At 39.3% G+C, this 22,389-nt stretch overlaps 1 protein-coding gene across 1 annotated transcript in view; it reads left to right on the top strand.

Moving 5' to 3' along the window:
- Window positions 1-20,889, top strand: part of NEIL3 (nei like DNA glycosylase 3) — a 53,575-nt gene extending 32,686 nt beyond the window's left edge. The window contains exons 7-10 of the mRNA XM_050790004.1: window positions 9,377-9,546; window positions 11,264-11,684; window positions 18,383-18,557; window positions 20,222-20,889. Coding sequence (XP_050645961.1) covers window positions 9,377-9,546; window positions 11,264-11,684; window positions 18,383-18,557; window positions 20,222-20,404 — 949 coding nt within the window. The 3' untranslated portion in view covers window positions 20,405-20,889. The remainder of the gene's footprint in view (window positions 1-9,376; window positions 9,547-11,263; window positions 11,685-18,382; window positions 18,558-20,221) is intronic.
- The last annotated feature ends 1,500 nt before the right edge of the window (window positions 20,890-22,389 follow it).

The following is a 22,389-nucleotide window of genomic DNA, read 5'->3' as shown; positions in this document are numbered from 1 at the left end:
CATAGGACCTTTTGGGGAAATCTAAGAGAAAGATTATACAGTATAAAGCAGCTGCATAGCAGTATGTGTGATTTTAAGCCAGTAGTACCAGTATGATATGAAGCACATCAAATGCTGCACGGGTTCAGGGATATTAGAGGTTTACATGTGCAGGAAGGTTGGGAAGATCTCAAAGAAAGCATCATTTGAATGGAGCTCCTTGTTCCACTCTTTTCCCCCTTCTCCCTACTGTACTTTTAAAAAAAGTATCATTTGAAATTTACTTTTAAAAATAGAATTTTAATTAAATGATAAAGCAAACAGTATTTAATTGGAAAAAAGGAGCATGGCCACAAACCTTGAATCATTAATAAACATGGCATGGTGGAGGGATGATGAGAATACTGGCCAACCCCAACAGAGGCTCCACGTTGTGGAACAGTAAAAGCTAGTTTTACAGGGAGGATGTGATCAAATGGTGGTGGTCATTAGTAGTTTGGGGAATGGTGTTAACGGTCTTTCCTAAATTAGCGCATTAAGGACTTTTAGCTGATTGTAGCAGTTAACATGGAAAACAAAGAGACTGAAAACGCATGTAAAGAAGCTGGTGCAGAGTAACGGGCAAACGATGGTTACCAGCCTGGGGTCAAGTCACTGGACATAGTACCCTAGTAAAACTTTTTAAAAGTCAACAAGGACTGTGGCAGATTTGATAGGTAGGAAAATGCAAAAGTTTTCAGGACCAAATGATAAAAATATTCACATTGTGGGTCTGGGAAAATGGGCTGCAGCAGTGCAGATGCAGTGCGTGTTAGATATGGGAAAGAACCGTGGAATATCCAGGAAGACGTGTCTTAGGGGCTGCGATCCAGGATGAGAGAGGCTGTCGGCACAGTGCTGTTGATTGAAGCATTCCAACTTCTCAGTTCACTAAGAATGGAAAAGGAAATGAGCCAAGGTCTGAGCTTCAGCAAATACCTATAACTACAGAGTGGGCAGGAAAGAAAAAGCAAAGGAAACAAAACCGTAGGATTGGACATAGGAAGAGACTCAGGGCACTACTAGGCTGTGGGAAACCCAGGAGGTGGGAGGGGCCATCATGTCTGTAGAGCTCGGGGACAGGGGAGGGAGCTGGCGTGCAAAGGAAGTCCCAGCTTATGTCTTCATAAGTATGTCTAGAGCTGCGTGCTTTCTCTTGGTGTCCTTGTGTTTCATTTTCTGCATCACTCTTCTTGTTCTCCAATACTTTTCTCTAAACCACTCTACATCTTCTACTCATCTGCTTCACCCCTCGTTACTATTATAGACATCTGAAATAGATTTAGATAATAATATATATATATAAAAAAAAACACACTTATGGTTTTTTAATTTTTTATGAACATTCATACATTTTTTTAGGAGCAAGAACTTTCATAATTTTTTATGAACAGGAACTTTTTTTATAATATAGGTATACATTTATTTGACCAAATAACTAGATACTGCATTGAACACAATAGCTGGCAGATAGAAGACCTTCAATATATGTCTACTGAATAAATGATTAATGTTCTGTATTGGTTTTCTATGAATTGATATCTCTTGAGATTAAAAAAGTTATCAAATAATTATGTTATTTATCATATAAATACTTGTCAATGTCAAAGGTTCTTTTGAAACTAGATTTCAAAGACCCCACAATTCCCCAAAAGAGACCTATGAGTTAGGGAAGGCTGTGCTCAAAATGTTCTGGGCCTTGTAATCCCTCTTCCCTCCTGACCTGATTCTGTTTTCTACATTGGCACTCAGCTTGGAACTTTGTTTGATGAACCAACTATACACTGCGAAATAAATGTTTACATATTTTAAAAAGCTTGAAAACCGGACGATATGCCCTGTTCCTAGATTTTTCTGTGAATAAGTACATCCCATTTATTTTCTGGAGGAGTATTTGAACCTTTTTTATGTTGACTAAATTTTCTCATTTTAATGTAAAGTCATTTCAAGTTAAGTTGAAGTCTGAAAAGGCCACTACCAATTATTTAAATCCTCCTGTTTCTTCCGTCGCTGAAAGCTTACTGAACTCCTCATGAAGGCCTCCCCCAATTTTCCAGTTTCCACTGATCATATCACACTTTAAATACTGATACTATTTATTGTTGAGTTTTGTTTGTTTGTTTGTTTGTTTGTTTTGAGTCGGAGTCTCAGAGTCTCGCTCTTGTCACCCAGGCTGGAGTACAGTGGCGCGATCTCGGCTCACTGCAGCCTCCGCCTCCCTGGTTCAAGTGATTCTCCTGCTTCAGCCTCCCTAGTAGCTGGGATTACAGGCACCCACCACCATGCCAAGCTAATTTTTGTATTTTTAGTAGAGACGGGGTTTTGCCATGTTGGCCAAGTTGGTCTCAAATCCTGAGCTCAAGTGATCCGGCTGCCTTGGCCTCCCAAAGTGCTGGCATTACAGGTGTGAGCCACCATGCCCCGCCTATTGTTGGTTCTTAATTATTTGCTAGCTAATATAATTTATGTATGTGAGTATTATTTCCTTTAAAGAAAACGAAGGAGGTAGTCTTTACCTTCCATTAGGGACTTTACATTTTTTTTGTTATTTACTTTATTTATTAGGGCCTACTGTATGCCAGGTACTGGAAATACACAGACAGAATAGAACACTGCCTCTCAAAGTGCTCAAGGGCTAATGTGAGAAGTAAATGGTAAATAGATAAAGCACCGTGATGGACTTGCTGTAAAGGGACTTGTTTATCCTAAGGGGAATGGAAGTATGGAGGAAGAAACACTTAAGTCTACCTAGGAAGGACAAGGAAGTCTTTCTGAAAGAGGCGGTCTTTGAGTTTAGTATAGAAAGAAATAGTAATTCATCAAAGACAAGAGGTAGGAAAAGGATTTTCTGAAAGACGAAACAGCACATGGGAAAGTACACAGGGAAAACATTTGGAAAGCCGCCCACAGGGAGGATATTTTGTTCCTTCAGGAACACATATTCAGGTCTCTAGAAACCATCTAGTTTGGAAATGTGGCAATAGTTGGTTGCCAGTCAATGAGAATTTAGTGCTGTCTGCAAACCACTCTTTAAGCACGTGTAACCTGGCAGAAATTTTTGAGGGCATGGAGCAGTTAGAGGGCACTTGAGAGACATAAGAAAACCTGTGATGGGTTAGTCTTGGTAGGATAAACTTGTTCAGGGGGAAATCTGATTGTGTAGTTGTCATGTTTAAAACGTAATTTGAAGGTCTTGACTACAGTGAAACCCACCTCAACGTCTCATAAACAAAAATGGCAATTTATGGGTCATGTAGCCAAAATGAATATTGGAGTAATTCACAGAATTAATAGAAAAGCCGTAGGGACCAGAGCCTTGGAGGCTGGAACCCATGAAGGTGACCTTGGCTCTCCACAGACAGAACAAGTAGAGAAAAGGTGGGTCTAAGCTGCTTCCTGTTTAAGCCCCTTACCGCAAGCTTCATGATAATAAATTATTTCTGGTTTCAGCAAAAGAACTATATTCTTGAGGGCTTCTGGGAAGTTTTGGTGCTCCAAGAAGGATTCAAAGTAGACTGAATGAAATAGCAATCATATATTGATTAAAATAGAAGCTGGACAGCAGCTTTTTATTCAAGCCTTTAAATGCCACTTTATTTTGCATAACTTCCTTTTTAGTTTTATTAACATTTATATTGGTTTTTTTTTTTTTAAATCTACTTTGTTTAGACAAAGAAAAATCAATTGCTTCCCATGCCAAGGACTTGTTTCCACTGAGAAATGCAGAGATACCTTAGAGCAGGGGTCTCCAACCCCCAGGTCACAGAACGGTACTGGTATCAGTACATTAGCGCATGAGCTCCGCCTTGTGCCAGATCAGTGGGGGCCTTGGATTCTCATAGCAGCGTGAAACCTATTGTGAACTGTGCATGCGAGGGATCTAGGTGCCAAGCTCCTAAGCCTGCTGATCTCCCCCACACCCCACCCAAGCCCACCACGCCGATGGAAAGATTGTCTTCCACAAAACCAGTCCCTTGTGCCAAAAGAGGTGGGGACCGCTGCCTTAGAGGCACTGCCGTTCCCCACTTGTGTTTTATGCCCCTCCCCATTTCCCACCCTAGGGTAGTCTGAGACGATAGCTAAATCTGATAGTATTCGCGATCACTGGGAATGCATGGAGGGAGGCAGAAAGGTCCAATGGAGAGCCTTGCTGTTGCCTTAACTTTGATGATCAAAAGAAAAGGATCCCATTAAAGAGAGGTAGAAGAAACAGAGCTATAGGATCAAAGATGGGAAGTGATGGAGAGAATTAAATTCAACTGAGTCAGCTGGTACGGTGACTCATGCCTGCAATTCCAACACTTTGGACAGCTGAGGCAGGAGGATCGCTTGAGGCCAGGAGTTCAAAACCAGCCTGGGCAACATAGCAAGACTCCATCTCTAAAAATAAAAATAAAATTAGCCAAGCATGATGGTGCATGCCTGTTGTCCCACCTACTTGGGAGGCTGAGGCAGGAGGATCACCTGCCCAGGAGTTCAAGATCACAGTGAGTTATAATCACTCCACTGCACTCCTGTCTTTAAAAAGATTAAAATTTTAAAAATTTAAAAATAATTCAGCTGAGTTAGAGAGGGTGAAGTTTGAAGAAGGCTATTTTATTGGACCTCTAGGAAATAGGTGATTTTCAAGAAAGCAGTTGTAATCAATATGTAGGGGCAAAATTTGTTCATTAAGCCTATATTTATTGAATATTTATAGAGTACTATATTCCAGTGGGAGGAGATCTTTTTAAGAAAAACTTGGCCGGGTGTGGTGGCTCACGCCTGTAATCCCAACACTTTGGGAGGTCAAGGTGGGCGGATCACCTGAGGTAAGGAGTTCCAGACCAGCCTGGCCAACATAGCAAAATGCCGTCTCTACTAAAAATACAAAAAATTAGCCAGGCGTGGTAGCATGTGCCAGTGATTCCAGCTACTTGGGAGGCTGAGGCAGTAGAATCATTTGAATATAGGAAGTGGAGGTTGTAGTGAGCCGAGATCACGCCACTGCACTCCAGCCTGGGCAACAGATTGAGACTCTCCAAAAAAAAAAAAAAAAAAAAAAAAAAAAAAAAGAAAGCCGGGCACAGTGGCTCATGCCTGTAATCCCAGCACTTTAGGAGGCCGAGGCGGGCAGATCACAAGGTCAAGAGATGGAGACCATCCTGGCCAACATGGAAAACCCCATCTCTACTAAAAATACAAAAATTAGCTGGGCATGGTGACGGGCACCTCTAGTCCCAGCTACTTGGGAGACTGAGGCAGGAGAATCGCTTGAACTTGGGAGGGGGAGGTCGCAGTGAGCCGAGATCGCGCCATTGTACTCCAGCCTGGTGACACAGCGAGACTCCATCTCAAAAAAAAAAGAAAAGAAAAAAAACTGTCTCTACATACATGTATAAGCCACGAGGCAATGATAAGTGGTGATTAGTGTTCTCAAGAGCATCAGCCACAGTAGCAGATAGTGACAGGAGAGGGCTCCTTTTTGATAGGGTGGCAGATAAGTCCCTGGGGAGGACATTATTGAAAAGATCTGATGACCTGTAGCAATCTGAGGGTGGGAGAGAAAATTCAAAGACGGTAACCCAGAAAAGCATGAAGCCTCTGAGTTGTTCAAGGAAGAGAAAGAGGACGTGTATGACTGAACCAAGCAGAGGGAATGAGAGACAGAGGGAGCCTCTCTGCTTGGGAAGGACCAAGGAGCATGCAGTCAGCTTGGCCAAGGAAAGATTCTGAGTAGAATGGGGAACCTTTGGAGGGTTTTGAAAGGGCGTGAAATAACTGACTTACGTTTGAAAAGATTAATCACTCTGGCAACTCTTGCCAGTACTTTGAGCTGGGAAGCCACTGGGAGATTTTGAGCAGGAGGGCAGCATGAACTGACTTGAGTTTTCCGAGGATGATTTGGGCTGCTGTATGGATTAGTGACTGTCGTGGAAGCAGAGTGAAGCGGCAGCATTGAGGACTCAACAGTAGTGCAGGTGGTAAATGCTGGTGACAGGGAAGAGAGAGGAGGTGGTGGGATAAAAAGGTTGAATTTAGGATAACTTTGGAAGTTGAGGTATGGTTAAGGCCAGAAACTTGTATAATTTAAGGGGCCTTATTTATGAAAAACAATAAAAAATTATGACTACAACGTTAGGTCCTAATGTGAATATTTAGAATAAGAAATCACAACAAATTATATTTTTTAAACACCACAAACATCAGAAAAATGAGATATTATTAGTTCACTGCCTGACACAGCTGTGTAATTGTGTTCCTTCATGTTTTTGGCTGCAAACTCCTTGATTGCCTTTTCATATGACCACCAACAATATCATTACATCTTTTATTATGACTAGATGAGAAAACTTTTAGCTTCACAATTGGCTGTTGATAGTGACACATCTCCAGCTTCCTCTATCTTTTCTTTAAGCAGTTCTTCTTCTCTGTAAGGAAACCCTGAGAGCAGTGCCTTTCAAACTTTAGGGTGTGCCAGCATTTTCTGAAGGGCTTGTGAAAACACGGATTGCCGGGCCCCACCCCCAGAGCTGGGGATTCAGTGGGACCTGGGAGGGGCCTGAGAATCTGCATGTCTAACACATTCCCACATGATGCCCATACTGCTGGCCTGAGGACTTGACTTGGAGAACCCCAGCCCTTTGATCTTCCTCAGGTGCCTCAGGTCCCCCCCCCACCCGCCAGGTTGTTTCTGAGTATTAGGGGTAGAGTGGCCTGGCAATCTGGATTACGGTGGCCTGTGGGCACAGAACGATGCCATATCTCTTGTTCAGGTCGTTCTCCTCAGGCTTCAAGGCAGAGTCCACCTGCTCCTTGAGGTCACCAGGGCAATATTGTCCCTGGGCACTGAGCAGGTGTGAGGTGACGCTGGCAGCATCCAGGCACCAGGACTACTGCTGCCTGCAATCCTCTGAGACCCCAGCGTGTGGTTGAGTTATGGCTCCCATTCTCCATGCTGCCCACCCCAGTCCGCAAAGGACACATCAAGCCAAGGAAAATTAAACTTTTGCTTCATGTAAATTTGCATCTGCAGCAGATTCCACAGGATTTGCTGATGGACTGGAAGTGGGTGTGAGGAAAGTAAGTGTTAAGGATGACTTCTAGGTCTGGGCCCGATGAACTGAGTGATGCTGATGCCATTTCCTGACGCGAAATGGAATAGTAGAATTGCAGATTGGTGGGTCATGAATTTTATGTGTATTCGTTTCCGCTGGCTGCCATCATAAATTATGACCTTGGTAGCTTAAAGCAACAGAAATGCATTCACTCAAACGTTGGATGCCAAAAGCTCAACATCAGTTTCACTGGACCAAAATTAAGGTGTGGGTAGGACTGTGCTCGCTTTAGAGGCACTGGGGGGAATCATATTCCTTTCCTCTTCTCGCTTCCGGTGCTGCCGGCATTCTTTCACATGTGGCTACATCACTGCAACCTCTGCCTCTGTGGTCTCCTCACTGCAACCTCTGCCTCTGTGGTCTCCTTGCCTTCTCTTCAGTGTGTATCAAGTCTCCCCCTGCCTCTCTCTTATAAGGACACTTGTGATTGGGTTAAGGGGCCACCAGCTAATCCAAAATAACCTCTCTATGTCAAGATCCTTAATTACATCTGCAAAACCCTCCTTCTTTATAAAGTAACATTTATAGATTCCTGGAATTGTGCCCTATGTCTTTGGGAGGCCATTATTCATCCTACTACAACACATTAAGTTTGAGATTCTTCTTACACATTCAAGTGGAGATTGGGAAGAATTTATTATGAGTGATTAAGAAATGGAGCAGTAAGAAAAGGAAAGAATGTTTCCAAAGCCTCCATATGTAACAATAAAATTCTCCTTATGATCAGGGAAACTTATATGACAGAAGAAGATGAAAATAGGGAAAAGTTGGAGCCCATGGAAAATGTAAAAGTCATTTAAATTGTGTTTAATTATAGATAAATGCATCACGCTGCCTTTCAAAGTAAGTTAGTAGAGGACAGAGATTAGGTCAAGTAAACAAATTCTGTAGAAGATCTGATGTTCCATAGGGATAATAAATACTGAGTGGCATTAAAAGTCAAGGTAAGTAAAGATTAAAGAATCCTAATGAGATGTATCTTACTTTCAGATTTTCTTATTCTATTTATTATTTTACCAGACACACCTGAATTTTAAAACTAGGGTAATTATATGTAAGGAACAAAATGTCACAGGAGACAAGGTTACCTTTGAAAGGCAAAGAACTCATGTTCTGAAATGTAAGATACACAGCCTTTACCTGGAAGAGCTTTTTTCGGTATTAATGTTTGGGATGGTGAAGGGAATCCGTGATACTGCCATGGTTGCTTAACCATGTGACATGCTCTATATCCAGACCTATAGCTAGCTGTGCATTAGAGAGTAGGACTATGTCACAGCCATATAAAGGCATTTTGTGTAAAAATACATGTTCAATGAAGGACTTCAGATGGAGAATCATGATTTATGTTTGTGGCCAAAAATCAGGGTTTTATTGTTTGCTTGCTAATCTAATAATTGGCTATCCACCATGACACAGTTTTACATGAAGGGAAATAACACAAAGAAATATGTTTTTTCATCATTATGAATTAATGAATTTACATAGTGCTCAGCAGATGTTGTAGAGAAATTCTAGAGTTTCCTGAGTTTTCTGTGCACATGAAGTAAATATAAAACTTTCACATCTTTCAATCCTCTAATTTGTGCATAGGTGTGTTTTCCCATAATTTAATTGAATAAAGGTATTTTCATTTTGTTTGGGAAAAAGTACCAATTACTTAAAATATTATTTGAGAAATACTTCCTAATGTGATATCAAATATTTTTAGTTGGTTAAAAAAAAAACTACTCAATTATTTGACTCTAAATAACTTTTATTTGATGTTTCTCACTTTAACAACAATTAGCGGGGTCCAGGTGAAAACATTTTACCCTGGACAGGTGCAGTGGCTCACGCCTTAATCCCAGCACTTTGGAAGGCTGAGGCAGGAAGATTATTTGAGGACAGGAGTTCGAGACCAGCCTAGGCAACATAGCATTCCATCTCTACTAAAAATTTAAAAATTAGCCAGGCATGCTAATGTGCACCTGTAGTCCTAGCTACTCAGGAGATTCAGGTACAAGGATTGTTTGAGTCCAGGAGTTCAAGGCTGCAGTGAACTGTAATGGTGCCACTGTACTGCAGCCTGGATGACAGACCAAGACCCCATCTCTACAAAAAAAAAAAAAAAAAGACTCTAAGATACAGTTCTAACTTCTAAGCAATAATAAAGAGATAGCATTGGGGTATTAATGGTTCTGTAATCATTTCTTAAATACCCAGACAAGAACAAGGCAATAACAACATTAGTGATTAATTTAAAAAAATTATTTCTATAGCAGGCTACCGACTAGAAATACTATAATCAGTTGGACATCTAGCAGGGTGGATCATGTTATGGACTCTGTGGCTCAGAAGTCTGAAGAGCAGTGGACCTGTGTGGTGTGTACTTTAATCAATAAGCCCTCTTCTAAGGCATGTGATGCTTGCTTGACCTCAAGGCCTATTGGTAAGACTCAATTTTGATTTTGAGTTTGTTACATTTCTAAGAGGGTTAATTATACAAAGTCAAGAATATATCTTGCTCCATCTTGATATTCCATAAGTAAATAAAATTTCTTTCTCAAAAGTTTAAAGGAATTGCCAGTTTTTACATGTAAACCATGCTAATATTCTGTTGAGTAATTTTTTTTAACAGAGAGGGAAAGCATGTTTGTGCTATAACAGTATGTGCCTTTGTATCTCAAAAAAACGGAGATGATCACATCTGTTCTCTACTGTTTCTAATGAATTATTCAATAAAGCTTTGTTTTATGCAGATTTCAGCAACTTTCGAGTTTGTTATTCAGTGCAAGTGTTTCATAAATTGAAAGGGAGGGTTTCTGTAAGAATATCTTTGCAGGTGGAATAGAAAAACGCTGAATTTTTTATCTTCTGTATCCCCTCTACCCTTGTTATTAAAATCTTTACCCAGACAATTGTACTGATTTCATTGAAATCTTTCAAAATAACTCTTTATAGCTCACGATTTCATGCGTTTAGAGCATGTAAAACCTCAGAGGAAACCTGTGATTAAGAGCCATCTCATTGCTGCGGCTTCTATTGTGTTCTCAAAGTGTTATTTCTTTCTTCAATTAGAGATGAGAAAGTTCATTCCTGAGTTATGCACCCCCGCATTGTGTCAACTGTCATATTGTGGTTTGTTCCCTGGGCCGGAAAGGCAGACATCACCCCTTGTGTAGCTTTGCTGTGCTGCATCTCCTATTTCTACCTCTCCTTCTTCAGTATCCTTCAACAGAGACAGAGCCCACGGAAAAACACAATCTTAGGTTGCCACATTGATTTCAACGTTCTGAAATGCATTTATATGTCTCATTAACTGTTTTCTTGTTAATGTTTCTGAGTCAGAAAGACATCTTAATGAAAATATAGAATGTATTATAGTACATGTTCCAAAATCCTAGGATACTCTGTTGAAACGTTGTATTTAATAGATGTTTAGTCTGGCCCAGTGCGGCGGATCACAAGGTCAGGAGATCGAGACCATTCTGGCTACCACGTGAAATCTGTCTGTACTAAAAATACAAAATATTAGCTGCGTGTGGTGGCGGGCACTTTTAGTCCCAGCTACTTGGGAGGCTGAGGCAGGAGAATGGCGGGAACCCGGGAAGTGGAGCTTGCAGTGAGCCGAGATCATGCCGCTGCACTCCAGCCTGGGCGACAGAGCAAGACTCCGTTAAAAAAAAAAAAAATAGATACTAAGTTTTTGTAATTCATCTTTACTTGTTTTAAATAAGCCTTTCACTTTGTCTTATCTTTCCTTGTCATTCCTGGTAGTCTAGAAACAGGTCTTTAACTGCTGACCTAATGCTTCATAGGATATCATCTCTTAATTACCACTTGTTAATATTTTGCCTAATATTAGCAAAACTGATAGCTGAATCACCTTTAAATGCTTAAACATAATAAAAAGCAAATATAAATCTGTGTTAAACCCATGTCAGGGTTTCTATAAGTCAAAATTTTGCATTTTACATAATATTTCATTTCCTAGCCAGAAGATGATTAATTCTGACTTGTCTGAGCTAACTTGGTGTTATTAGTTCTATATATTAGTTCACTGTAATAAAGTGAAGTAAATGTTTTAATCAAATAAAAAGATGTTTCACATAATCAGTATGTTATATTTATAGGACTATTGCAGAATTACTTATCTCTCCTTCCAGATTCAGTGCTCAAGAATGAAGAAAATTCTACTGTCTTTAGCCACTTAATGAAGTACCCGTGTAATACTTTTGGAAAACCTCATACAGAAGTCAAGATCAACAGAAAAACCGCATTTGGAACTACAACTCTTGTCTTGACTGATTTTAGCAATAAATCCAGTACTCTGGAAATAAAAAAAAAGCAAAACCAGACACTAGATAAGGAGTTTCAAAACTCTCCTCCTACTAATGTCTGTTTGAAGGATACACAGCACCCCTCCAAGAAGAGAACAAACAATATAACTCAACTCTCCAGCAAAGTAAACATAGCACCTACAATCAGTTCAGAATCTAAATTATTCAGTCCAGCACATAAAAAACTAAAAACAGCCCACTGCTCATCACCAGATCTTAAAAGCTGCAACCCTGGATATTCTAGCAGGTATGATGCTTTTAACCTTGGTCTTTAAGATAATTGCTTTTTTTTTTTTTTTTTTAAAAAGACGAGGTATCTCTGTCTCCTAGGCTACAGTGCATTGGTGTGATCCCAGCTCACTGCAACCTCCGCCTCCAGCATTCAAGCGATTCTCCTGCCTCAGCCTCCCAAGTAGCTGAGATTACAGATGCCTGCCATCACACCTGACTAATTTTTGTATTTTCAGTAGAGATGGGGTTTTACCATGTTGGCCAGACTGGTCTCAATCCCCTGATCTCAAGTTATCCACCCACCTCGGCCTCTCAAGGTGCTGGGATTACAGACATGAGCCACCACGCCCGGCCGGTTGCATTAAGTTTTAAGAGGACAGAAATTGTCCCTTGCTAAGGAAGTTGAATTACTTTTGGTAACATGAATCAAACCCTAAAAGACTATTATAGTAGTCTGCCTCTTTTCCCTGCTCTAGATTATAATGTTATAAAAAACATAATTTCCTACATGTATAAAAAGTTGGGGTTTTTTTTTTCTGATAATAACCATACACATGATCAATACAGAATATTTGGAAAATATTGTACAGTATAAAGAAAAATATTTGTCACCCATAATCATACTGCTTATCAATAACCAGTTAGCATTTTTTAATATTTCCTTCCAATGAAAGATAGTCTTCCAAAAGGGGAACTATTTTTATAAAAGTTTAGTTAGTATACTATGTTCTAAAAGGAAGGGTCTCAGATACCTCTGGTGACCTTTCTGTTAAAGAACGTGGATGGATCTCAAACAGTCATGCGAGATGGTGTTTATTTTTATTTTTGTTTTTTTCTTTGAGACAGCATTTCGCTCTTGTCGCCCAGCTGGAGTGCAGTGGCACAATCTCGGCTCACCGCCACAACACCTGGCCAATTTTTTTTTGTATTTTTAGTAGAGACAGGGTTTCGCCATGTTGGCCCAGCTGGTCTCGAACTCCTGACCTCAGGTGATCTGCCCACCTCAGCCTCCCAAAGTGCTGGGATTACAGGCATGAGCCACTAGGCCTGGCGTTGCTCTTTATTTTAACTGAAAGTCCTGAAAAGCCTGCTTGCTACTTTGTATCTGAAATTCAAAAGTTGTAATTGTAACTAATAAATACTACCAGAGCAGATACATTTTATAGGACTTCCAGCTGCATGTCCAGGAGAACACCCTCACTTTTGTCGCCTGTGATACAGAAATTTGAATACATAATGTCATCCTCTCTTTTCCTTAATGATTATTGGCAGCTCCTGAAACAATTTTCTGTTGGCCCTCCTTCCCCCTTTATCTGGCCCTCCCAGTCCCTTTATCTGGAATTCCTAACTATGGCAACCCGATGTTACATCTCCAACAGAGGACACATTTCTCCACCGTTTTCTTTTCTGAGCTGCTTTCTTTCTTCCTTCAGAAAGCAGCTGACATACATCCAGCATTTTTGACTAAGGAGAGAATTTATAACACACAAATAGAGGGTCGTCCTCCCATGTATGTCTTTTCTTGCCAGTGGGAGACAGGCAGAGAAAGAGTTACAGTCATCCCTCGGTATCTTCAGGGAATTTGTTCCAGAACCCCCAGGATACCAAAATCTGCAGATGCTCAAGTCCCTGATATGAAATGACATAGTCCTTGCATATAACATGTGCACACCTTTTCATATATTTAAATCATCTCTGCATTACTTCTTATAATACTGAATTCAATGTAAAGGCTGTGTAAATAATTGTTATACTGTATTTTCTTTGTATAATTTTTTATTGTTTCATTTTTATTATTTCTTGTTTCCAAATATTTTTGACCCAAGATTGGTTGAATTCATGGATTGGAAACCTGCAGATGTGGAGGGGTGTACTTTGGTTGGGACCTAGAGTAATCTCAGGTGGAATTGTGAGATTCACTGGCTTTTCCTCTTACTAACTATGCCTTTACTGATGGATAGATGCCTCCTCTTGGCAGTGGGATGAGGGTCCATTTGGTGTAAACTCCTAGAGCAACCTGTAGGAATCCTTAAGCTTAGTTCATAACAAATTTGGAGACAGTCTTTGCTCAATAGATGTATTTACTCCGAGTTTCCTATTCCAACTCTCATTTCATCATCAGTTAATCCTGATGATTTATCCTTGACTGGCTTTTTTAATGTTTTGTTCATAATCATTTAGAGCTTAACTTTTGTTCATATGCTCACATTTGAATTAAGCTATGGGGGCTGAACTTTTAACTGACTGGATAAATTCACCACCTGTTCACTTTAACCCTAATTAATGCCTCGTGGTGGAAGTTCATGAAGGAGTTAATTAAGAATGTTTGAGTTGGGAGGCTGTCCTGGAGGAGAAAAGCATTTCCAAACAGTCTTTTCTGTTCCGTGGCTTAAGTGGATAGTAGAAGTGATCATCTTAAAATATTGTGGCATTCGTTGTACCTGGATGAAATATCTTGGCATATTTTTATTCCCTTAGTGCTTTGTAGAAAATCTCAGACAATTTCACTAATGAATTAGGGTTTTAAAAAAACATTAATGTAACCTTAAATTTAAATGATTTCTTCATAAGCCATTAGTAATAGGATCATATGATCAATCACAGTGCACCGCATTCCTTAGAAATGCTGCAGCCTGTGTGTGTATTGAATATAAGAACACCAGGACTGAGACTCCACAATCAATCAAGATCAACTAGCAGAATAAATGTCAAGTGATGAAATAAATTCACCCAGCAGCCCTTCTGCACCCAGCTACTTTACAAGGAATAAATTGCAAATTACTGTCATTTATTTCATTTTTCTCCTTGTCTGGCAGCTATAGTGTTCATCTTGTGGACAAGATGCCTAGCAGAAGCTCACAACATAATACTATTAAAGCAGGTGGTCCATTCATAATTTATAGCCAGTTTATTTTTTCTTTAATATTATATGATAATTACTTTGACTTTTGTTCTCTTAATTACAGTTCTCATTACCACACGATCCATGCAGCGTTGATGAGGCATATTTTCTGATTGGTCTTGAGATAGATGTGTATTCCATCCAGTTATTGGGTTATAAATTAGATGACTGAACCCATTTTTAAACAGTTAAGAATAATTACTAGAAGCAGTTTAAGTTGTCGATCCAATTATTGTAAACACAGAGCAAAACACAGTGATGGATTTTCAAAAAATGCTTGTGTTTTAGGTTGAAATTTTTCCTGAGTTGATGCAAAGACTCACATAGAAGGGTGAAATGACAATAACAAAATCATTAATATTTTCTCACGTTTGCTGCCATCAGGGGTGTTGAAGATTTGTCTTAATCACAGTGCAAGTACTGACACCGTGTCCTTGTCTCTGGGTTTGCTTCTGGGAGTTTTCAGTCTAAGGATTTCAGAACCACCTGGGACCATCCAGAATGAGTCATTTCACTTTTGTTTCAATTCTTGCAATAATCCCGTATGACAAAATCCACATTCAGTGAGACCGATTAATCCAAACAATTCAGACAATATTTTTATTATAATGAATCACCCTATCTATAAAATGAGTTAAACCAAACTTGTCCAACCAAAGGCTTGTAGGCCGGTTGGCTTTGAATGCAGCCCGACACAAATTTGTAAACTTTCTTAAAACATGAGTTTTTTGTGTGATATTTTTTTTAAGTTCATCAGCTATCATTAGGGTTACTGTATTTTATGTGTGGCCCAAGACGTTTCTTCTTCCAGTGTAGCCCAGGGAAGCCAAAAGATTGGACACCCCTAAGTTAAACTGTGATAAGTTGACCATGAAAAAATAATATTCACTTTAAAATTACAGACCTGTGCTTAGTAATGTCTTCCTTCTTGATGATAGTTTTTGTCTGGTCTCTGTTCAGTTTTATTTATTAATAAGTATTGAGAATCTATTATGCCTCAGGCATTGTTCTTGATTCTAATGACATGTACATGAGCAGACTATAGCCAGCAGGGCCAACTCCATCCCACCACCTGTTTGTGTAAAGCTTTATTTCCATTTGTTTAGATATATTCTGTGACTGCTTTTCGTGATGACAGACTTAGACCATAAGACCAGCAAGCCTAAAATATGTTATCTGAAAAGGTTTGCCAGCCCCGATCTATTATATTAATAGATCGTTTATGACCCAGCGTTAATATTCAAAATGATGGCCATGATCACTAAAATGAATGATTCTGTATGCTACGTTTAAATGAGAAATCTGCTACATTTTAGAAAGTTTTTAAATGATTAAAACAAAGAGAGGAACTAAGATGTCCTCAGTTAATCAGAACATTTAATTATCCTGGCTAATGCTTTCTATCATAAAATTAAGATTAGCTGTGAATATTTAGAGCCAGCCTGATTACAGGTGGCATCAGTATTTTGGTTATATTACTTCAGTGCTTCGTAACTTAATGTGCATACGAATCACCTGGGAATCCTGCTAACATGCTGATTCTGATTCTGCAAGCAATCTGGCGTAGTAGCTAACAAACTCTGGGTGATGCTGATGCTTCTGGTCAGTGGACCACACTCTGAGTACCAAGAAGTACCAAGATTGAACGTGGCTTTTTTTTTTTTTTTTTTGAGACGGAGTCTTGCTCTGTCACCAGGCTGGAGTGCAAAGGCGCAATCTCAGCTTACTGCAACCTCTGCCTCCCGAGTTCAAGCAATTCTCCTGCCTCGGCCTCCTGAGTAGCTAGGATTACAGGCATGTGCCACCACACCCGGCTAATTTTGCATTTTTAGTAGAGACAGGGTTTCACCATGTTGGCCAGGCTGGTCTTGAACTCTCGACCTCAGGTGATCCTGCTGCCTCAGCCTCCCAAAATGCTGGGATTACAGGCGTGAGCCACTGCACCCAGCCTGTGGCCATGTTTTTTACTTAATTTTTAAAGAAAGAAATGGAGTGGAAGGCAGAAATGAAGGCAGAGAGATGACATTTGGGCCTCTCCTTTCTACCGTAATCCTGCCTTCTACCTTGGCCCTTCTCCCCAGAAAAACCTTAAAATAGAGAATCCAAACCTCTCCCTGGATATGTGGAACCCTGGAGCTCTCTGGGTTGAAACAAGTAGGTTAGAAAATGTTCAACCGTTATCCAAAACAGCCACCTCTAAAATGATACATAAAACTGTTTTTATGTCCACACGATTTTTAATAAGAATGCATCATTTCATTAATTTTGTTAATATTCTTAATCTTTTCTCGTTTAATTTTGTTTAAGCATTGTTTATGAACCACTTGCTTTAATTGTGAAATCTGTTGTCTTCTCTACAACTGTCCAGATTATCTGGCTTCTCTTGAAGTTAAATGTTGGAGGAGATTGGTGAACTGAAAGGTTGTGGAAAAGAGAAGTCCTTTGCCTCTCAGCTTTCCTATTTCTGATTTGGTATTACCCATGACTCTAAAATACAACCACCACCCCCTACCCTGAAAAAGGTACCATCAAAACAGTTGCTGGTGAAGTACTTAATGATAACGATGTATTTAGCAATGCCTACAGCTGCTCTTCTTTTACAAATGGCTACTGAAGAAACCTTCAAAAATTGCCCTCAGCATGTTTGAGTTCATCCCAGCAAACATTTTCAAAGCAGTATATTTAAGCATGTTATATAAATGAATTTCAGTCAGTTTCATCACAAATAAAAGATTGCTTTCTCTGAACATTTCAGTTAGATATAATGTATTCAGACACCATAGAAACAAGTGTATAAATGCAGTTTAGGAAGCAAGGAAAAAGATAAATCACCTTTGATTTTTAAGTATTTTCAACAATTATTTAAGAATGATATTTTTGTTCTTTAGATATTTACCAAAAAGATGAGAACGGATTAACTGTTTTATCATTAAAAAGTTTTTAAAAATAGGAATATTAAGAGGGGGACTTCTGGTTTTAATGAATGTGAACACTTTCTCTTCAACCAGTTTATTAAAAAACTAATTCTCATAAAGGCCTCATTAAAATATGTACAACATAGAAAATGTAAATAAGCTTCTTTTCAAAAAGAAAATTCTGTTTATACAGCTACAGTACAAGGCCAGCTTCTGGCCTGTGTACACTGGGTATGAGGACAACCTCCAAATCCTCTTGATCCTAATTGTGGGGGAGAATAAAGCTTCCCTGCTAGCTTTACCAAATTCACATTTTTGCTCTCTGCCAGGCAGCCTGTTTCTTGCAAGAATATGATTGCGACTATTAGAGTAGCCTTGATCAGAGAAAAGCATAGAAAATTGTCTTTAAAGTAGACAGCAGAGAGAGTGATTTCTATGGCCTTGTCAGAGCCATTGATGAGAGTTTGCTACCGATGAGAAAATAATTAGAGAATATTGTGACTAGCCACTTTGGGACCAGTGGGAATGGAGAACCTGGACTGGAGAATAGTTCAGAGGAAATAAAAGTGGCTACCGTGTAATACTGAGTAAGAAAAGAACAGAATATCAGAAATGAAAAATAAAATTTGATTTACTGGATGCACAATCCAGCTGCTTTTGTTCTTTAGAAATTTAAATTACGTGTTTTAGGTACATAGGTAACTTTGGAAATAAATTAGAATTACCTGGGAAAACAAAGAATAAAGACAGCATTTGCATAATGACCTAATGCTAACGTGGTCCAGTTTTTGATAAAATCTCTTTGTACAAGTGAAATTCTGACATGTGGGGGCAAAGTGGTGTGAATGGTCCTTTAGCACTCCTATGCGGTGCTTACTTTGTAACCTGTCATTACAGTGAACTTCAAATTAATGTGACAGATGGCCCTCGTACCTTAAATCCTGACGGCCCTCGCTGCAGTAAACACAGCCGCCTCTGCGTTCTCCGAGTTGTGAGGAAGGATGGCGAAAACAAGGGCAGGCAGTTCTATGCCTGTCCTCTACCTAGAGAAGCACAATGTGGATTTTTTGAAGTATGTGTAAGATTTATCTAGCGCACTAAAATGTAATGAAATGCTTTGGTTATTCATGTATAACAAATAGCAATACTTTCCTAGTTTTACCTTTTACCTTTAAATTTGAAATAACCATATTGGCATTCGGTCTAAAGCTTGAATGTTGAGTAGCTTAAAATTCAGATGTTCAGCCAAAAGAAATTTAATAAAATAATAGCTATTATATTGTTAGAGTATATCATATTTATAGTCACAAGTCTAGAAGTGTTGCCCTTAGCTTGTAAAGTTAGAAAGACGCTGAGTGATTAGCAAATACTAGTAGTACATATGTGGCTAACAATCCAGGGTGAGAATTTGTTCTTCCTGACTTCAGTGCTACATCAAAACCTTTGCTTTATGCATTGGATAAAGGTTTATAAGAAAAACAACTTACATGCCTGGGATTTGCAGTAACCTTATCAAATCCTACTTAACCACCCTTGACCCAAAAAAGTGATGGCAGAATAGCAATTTAGCTACAGGCGATTCCTCATGCCTTCCCAGTCTGTGGATATGTCCCTAAAGATGAACCTAAGATAGGAGATAAGAACCTCAGGTCCATTTAGTCAGTCTCAATTCCAGTATTCCTCAGTGTGAGCATCTCATCAGGCTGAGTGTGATTCTAATGGTCAGAGATACATATTTTTTTCTAGTTACTCTTCATCTGAAATAGAACTGAAAAAAAGAAAATATTGATATGTTTCAGTGCTGGAGCAAAGATTTTCTGGTTGGACTTTTTGAAAAATCAAATGTCTGTCTTCAATGTGATACCTCCTTAAGGAATTTCCCAGGGAAAATTGGACAGTGATCTTAGACCTCAGTCTCTGAACACAATGTGACTCTACCCTACAAAATTCACAGATTTCCTCCTCAAGAAGCTTTTATAGATGTAATGGGAAAATATTATTAGCAATATTCGTAGTATTGCTAAAAATATAATAGCCTTTTTCATATCTCTCTTGAGGTCAAAATTAGTAAGAATAATATAATAGAATCTGTCTAATTTAGTCTGGGTAAGTCTTTATTCGATGCTTTTCCTAAGGAAGTTTAATATTAAAATCATGACAAATCTTTGATCTTACAGGGTTTCTTCTTGTTGTTGTTTGGTTGGTTGGTTGATTTTTTTTTTTAGAGACAGGGTTCTCACTATGTTGCCCAGGCTGGTTTCAAACTCTTGTGCTCAAGCTATTCTCCCACCTCAGCCTCCCAAAGTGCTGGGATTAAAGGCGTGAGCCACCACACCTCGCCTGATCTTACAGTTTTAACTGAAACAGACCTTTGGCAGGGATATTGGTGATTATAGCAAGATTTTGATAGTTTTCAATTATTCTTAATAAAGTGAAGAAACTTCTGTAAATATACCTTTAGACAAAGGGAAGCTCAGAATTACGGCCATTTTCTGCGTGATTCAAACAAATTTGTAAGAGACATGCTTCTTTTAGGATATGCTTCTTTTAGTTAGACATGCTTCTTTTAGTTGCCTTTTTTAAAGGCAACGACTAATGACTAGTCTATTTTACAATGTCGAATTAATGATAACAGCAGTGAAGACTATACGGCACTAATCGCATGTGCCTAGGGTTAGCCTGTACATCATGATAACTTTTATATAAACTTGTAAAATTTACCTTTTTTCCCTGCAGTGGGCAGATTTGTCCTTCCCATTCTGCAACCATGGCAAACGTTCCATCATGAAAACAGTATTGAAGATTGGACCTAACAATGGAAAGAATTTTTTTGTGTGTCCTCTTGGGAAGGAAAAACAATGCAATTTTTTCCAGTGGGCAGAAAATGGGCCAGGAATGAAAATTATTCCTGGATGCTAATATCTGTAGATTCTCTGGCATTTAATCTCTTCAAACTGTGTGTAATGTTTGGTCCTCTTCTGTTTCATAGAAAAGTTGTAGAATATCTATGATACACTGAAAAGTTACTGCAATATTTGAGAACTGTTCTTTTTTTTTCCTTTCCATCTTTGGTGCCATCTTTCCGTCATTGGCTATGTGTTTTCTTTTTGCCTTGATGAACGTTCTATGTGTTTCATCAGATACAGAGCGTATTCCATTTAGGATGTGTATTTAATGCATTTAGTGATGACAATAAAGTGTTTTTAGTATGCTCTTAGTCTCTTGTAACTGTGGAGAAGCAGAGTTTGTTTTTTTTTTAGGAAAGGATTATGCAACACAATAAAATAAGATATTCTGTCTGTAGTAAATATATTTCTCATGTACAACCACTATTTATAATATATGATTAAAGATATTTCTTGTTTTATTAAATAAAATTTAAGAAATAAGATCTTCTTTGTGAACAAGTCTATTTTTAAAATTCTGTGCAACCAACATTAAGTTGCTGTTAGATGCTAGGGCTATGCCAAACCTTGTATGACTTCAAATTTGTGTTCTCATGTAAAGTGATGGGGACGCAGACTGTAAAAGTAACATCTAAGAAAAGAAGTTTGGGTGTAGGTGTTTAAAAGAGAGGTTGATTTGTATTTTTCTAATGCCTTCTCCCCCCTGCTTTTATTTACATTTTAGCACAGATCACAATGATTGTTCCCTCTCAATAAAAAGTCACTCTTAAGGTGTTTCTGCATGCTTGTACAAAAACGTCCTTTCAAGCCGGGCGCGGTGGCTCAAGCCTGTAATCCCAGCACTTTGGGAGGCTGAGACGGGCAGATCACAAGGTCAGGAGATCGAGACCATCCTGGCTAACACGGTGAAACCCCGTCTCTACTAAAAAAATACAAAAAACTAGCCGGGTGAGGTGGCGGGCGCCTGTGGTCCCAGCTACTCAGGAGGCTGAGGCAGGAGAATGGCGTAAACCCGGGAGGCGGAGCTTGCAGTGAGCTGAGATCCGGCCACTGCACTCCAGCCTGGGCGACAGAGCCAGACTCAGTCTCAAAAAAAAAAAAAAAAAAGTCCTTTCAGAGCTGGTTGAATCTTTTTTTTTTTTTTTTTTTTTTTTTTTAAAGGACAGCATGAAGGTGGCTTGAACTACTTTCCCATTCTATCACTAATTTTTTCATTCAGAGCGATAGAAGTTAATAGCATATGAAATTATTGGCAAGAACAAAACATATTTTATAGTTTTATAAGTATTTTGTTTTGACTCTACACTGAAAAGACAGGACCAGCCTAGGATGAATGATCTTCACCCAAATTGCTCAACAGGGCAGTGACTCTACAGACCAGGAGCTGGACTGGACAGCTGACAGTCTTAGCTGCCCTGATGTGAAGTACGTAGGGAATACATTAAGAAGGAAACTGCAAGCTAATAAACAGGAAAAAAGGTCTACTGCAAAAAGGACTTCCATAAAGTCTGGTCTCCAAAAATGTGCATATTAATTACACAGAAATGTAGGTAAATGAAACAATAGGTTATACAATAAACTTACATCCCTATCCTAATAAGAAATGTTCAGGATCTATATGAGGAAACTTTTTTTTTGAGACAGGGTCTCACTCTGTCCCCCAGGCTGGAGTGCAGTAGCATGATCTCGGCTCACTGCAGCCTCAACCTGTCGGACTCAAGTGACCCCCTAGCCTCAGCCTTCCAAGTAGCTGGGAATACAGGTGTGTGCCAGCATGCCAGGCTAATTTTTGTATTTTCTGTAGAGATGGGATTTGTCCTACCGCCCAGGCTGGTTTCTTCTGGGCTCAAGAGATCCTCCCACCTTGGCCTTCCAAAGTGCTGTGGGATTACAGGTGTGAGCCACCACGCCTGGCCTGAAGAAACTTTCATCTGAGGCCCAAAGAACCAGATGCATTCTAGTTCAAACAAGCAAAAACAAGCTCTTGTTTGGAAAGAA

Source organism: Macaca thibetana, chromosome 5 (assembly GCF_024542745.1).
Source record: "Macaca thibetana thibetana isolate TM-01 chromosome 5, ASM2454274v1, whole genome shotgun sequence".
NCBI lineage: Eukaryota > Metazoa > Chordata > Mammalia > Primates > Cercopithecidae > Macaca > Macaca thibetana.
This window is presented reverse-complemented; position numbering and strand designations above follow the sequence as displayed.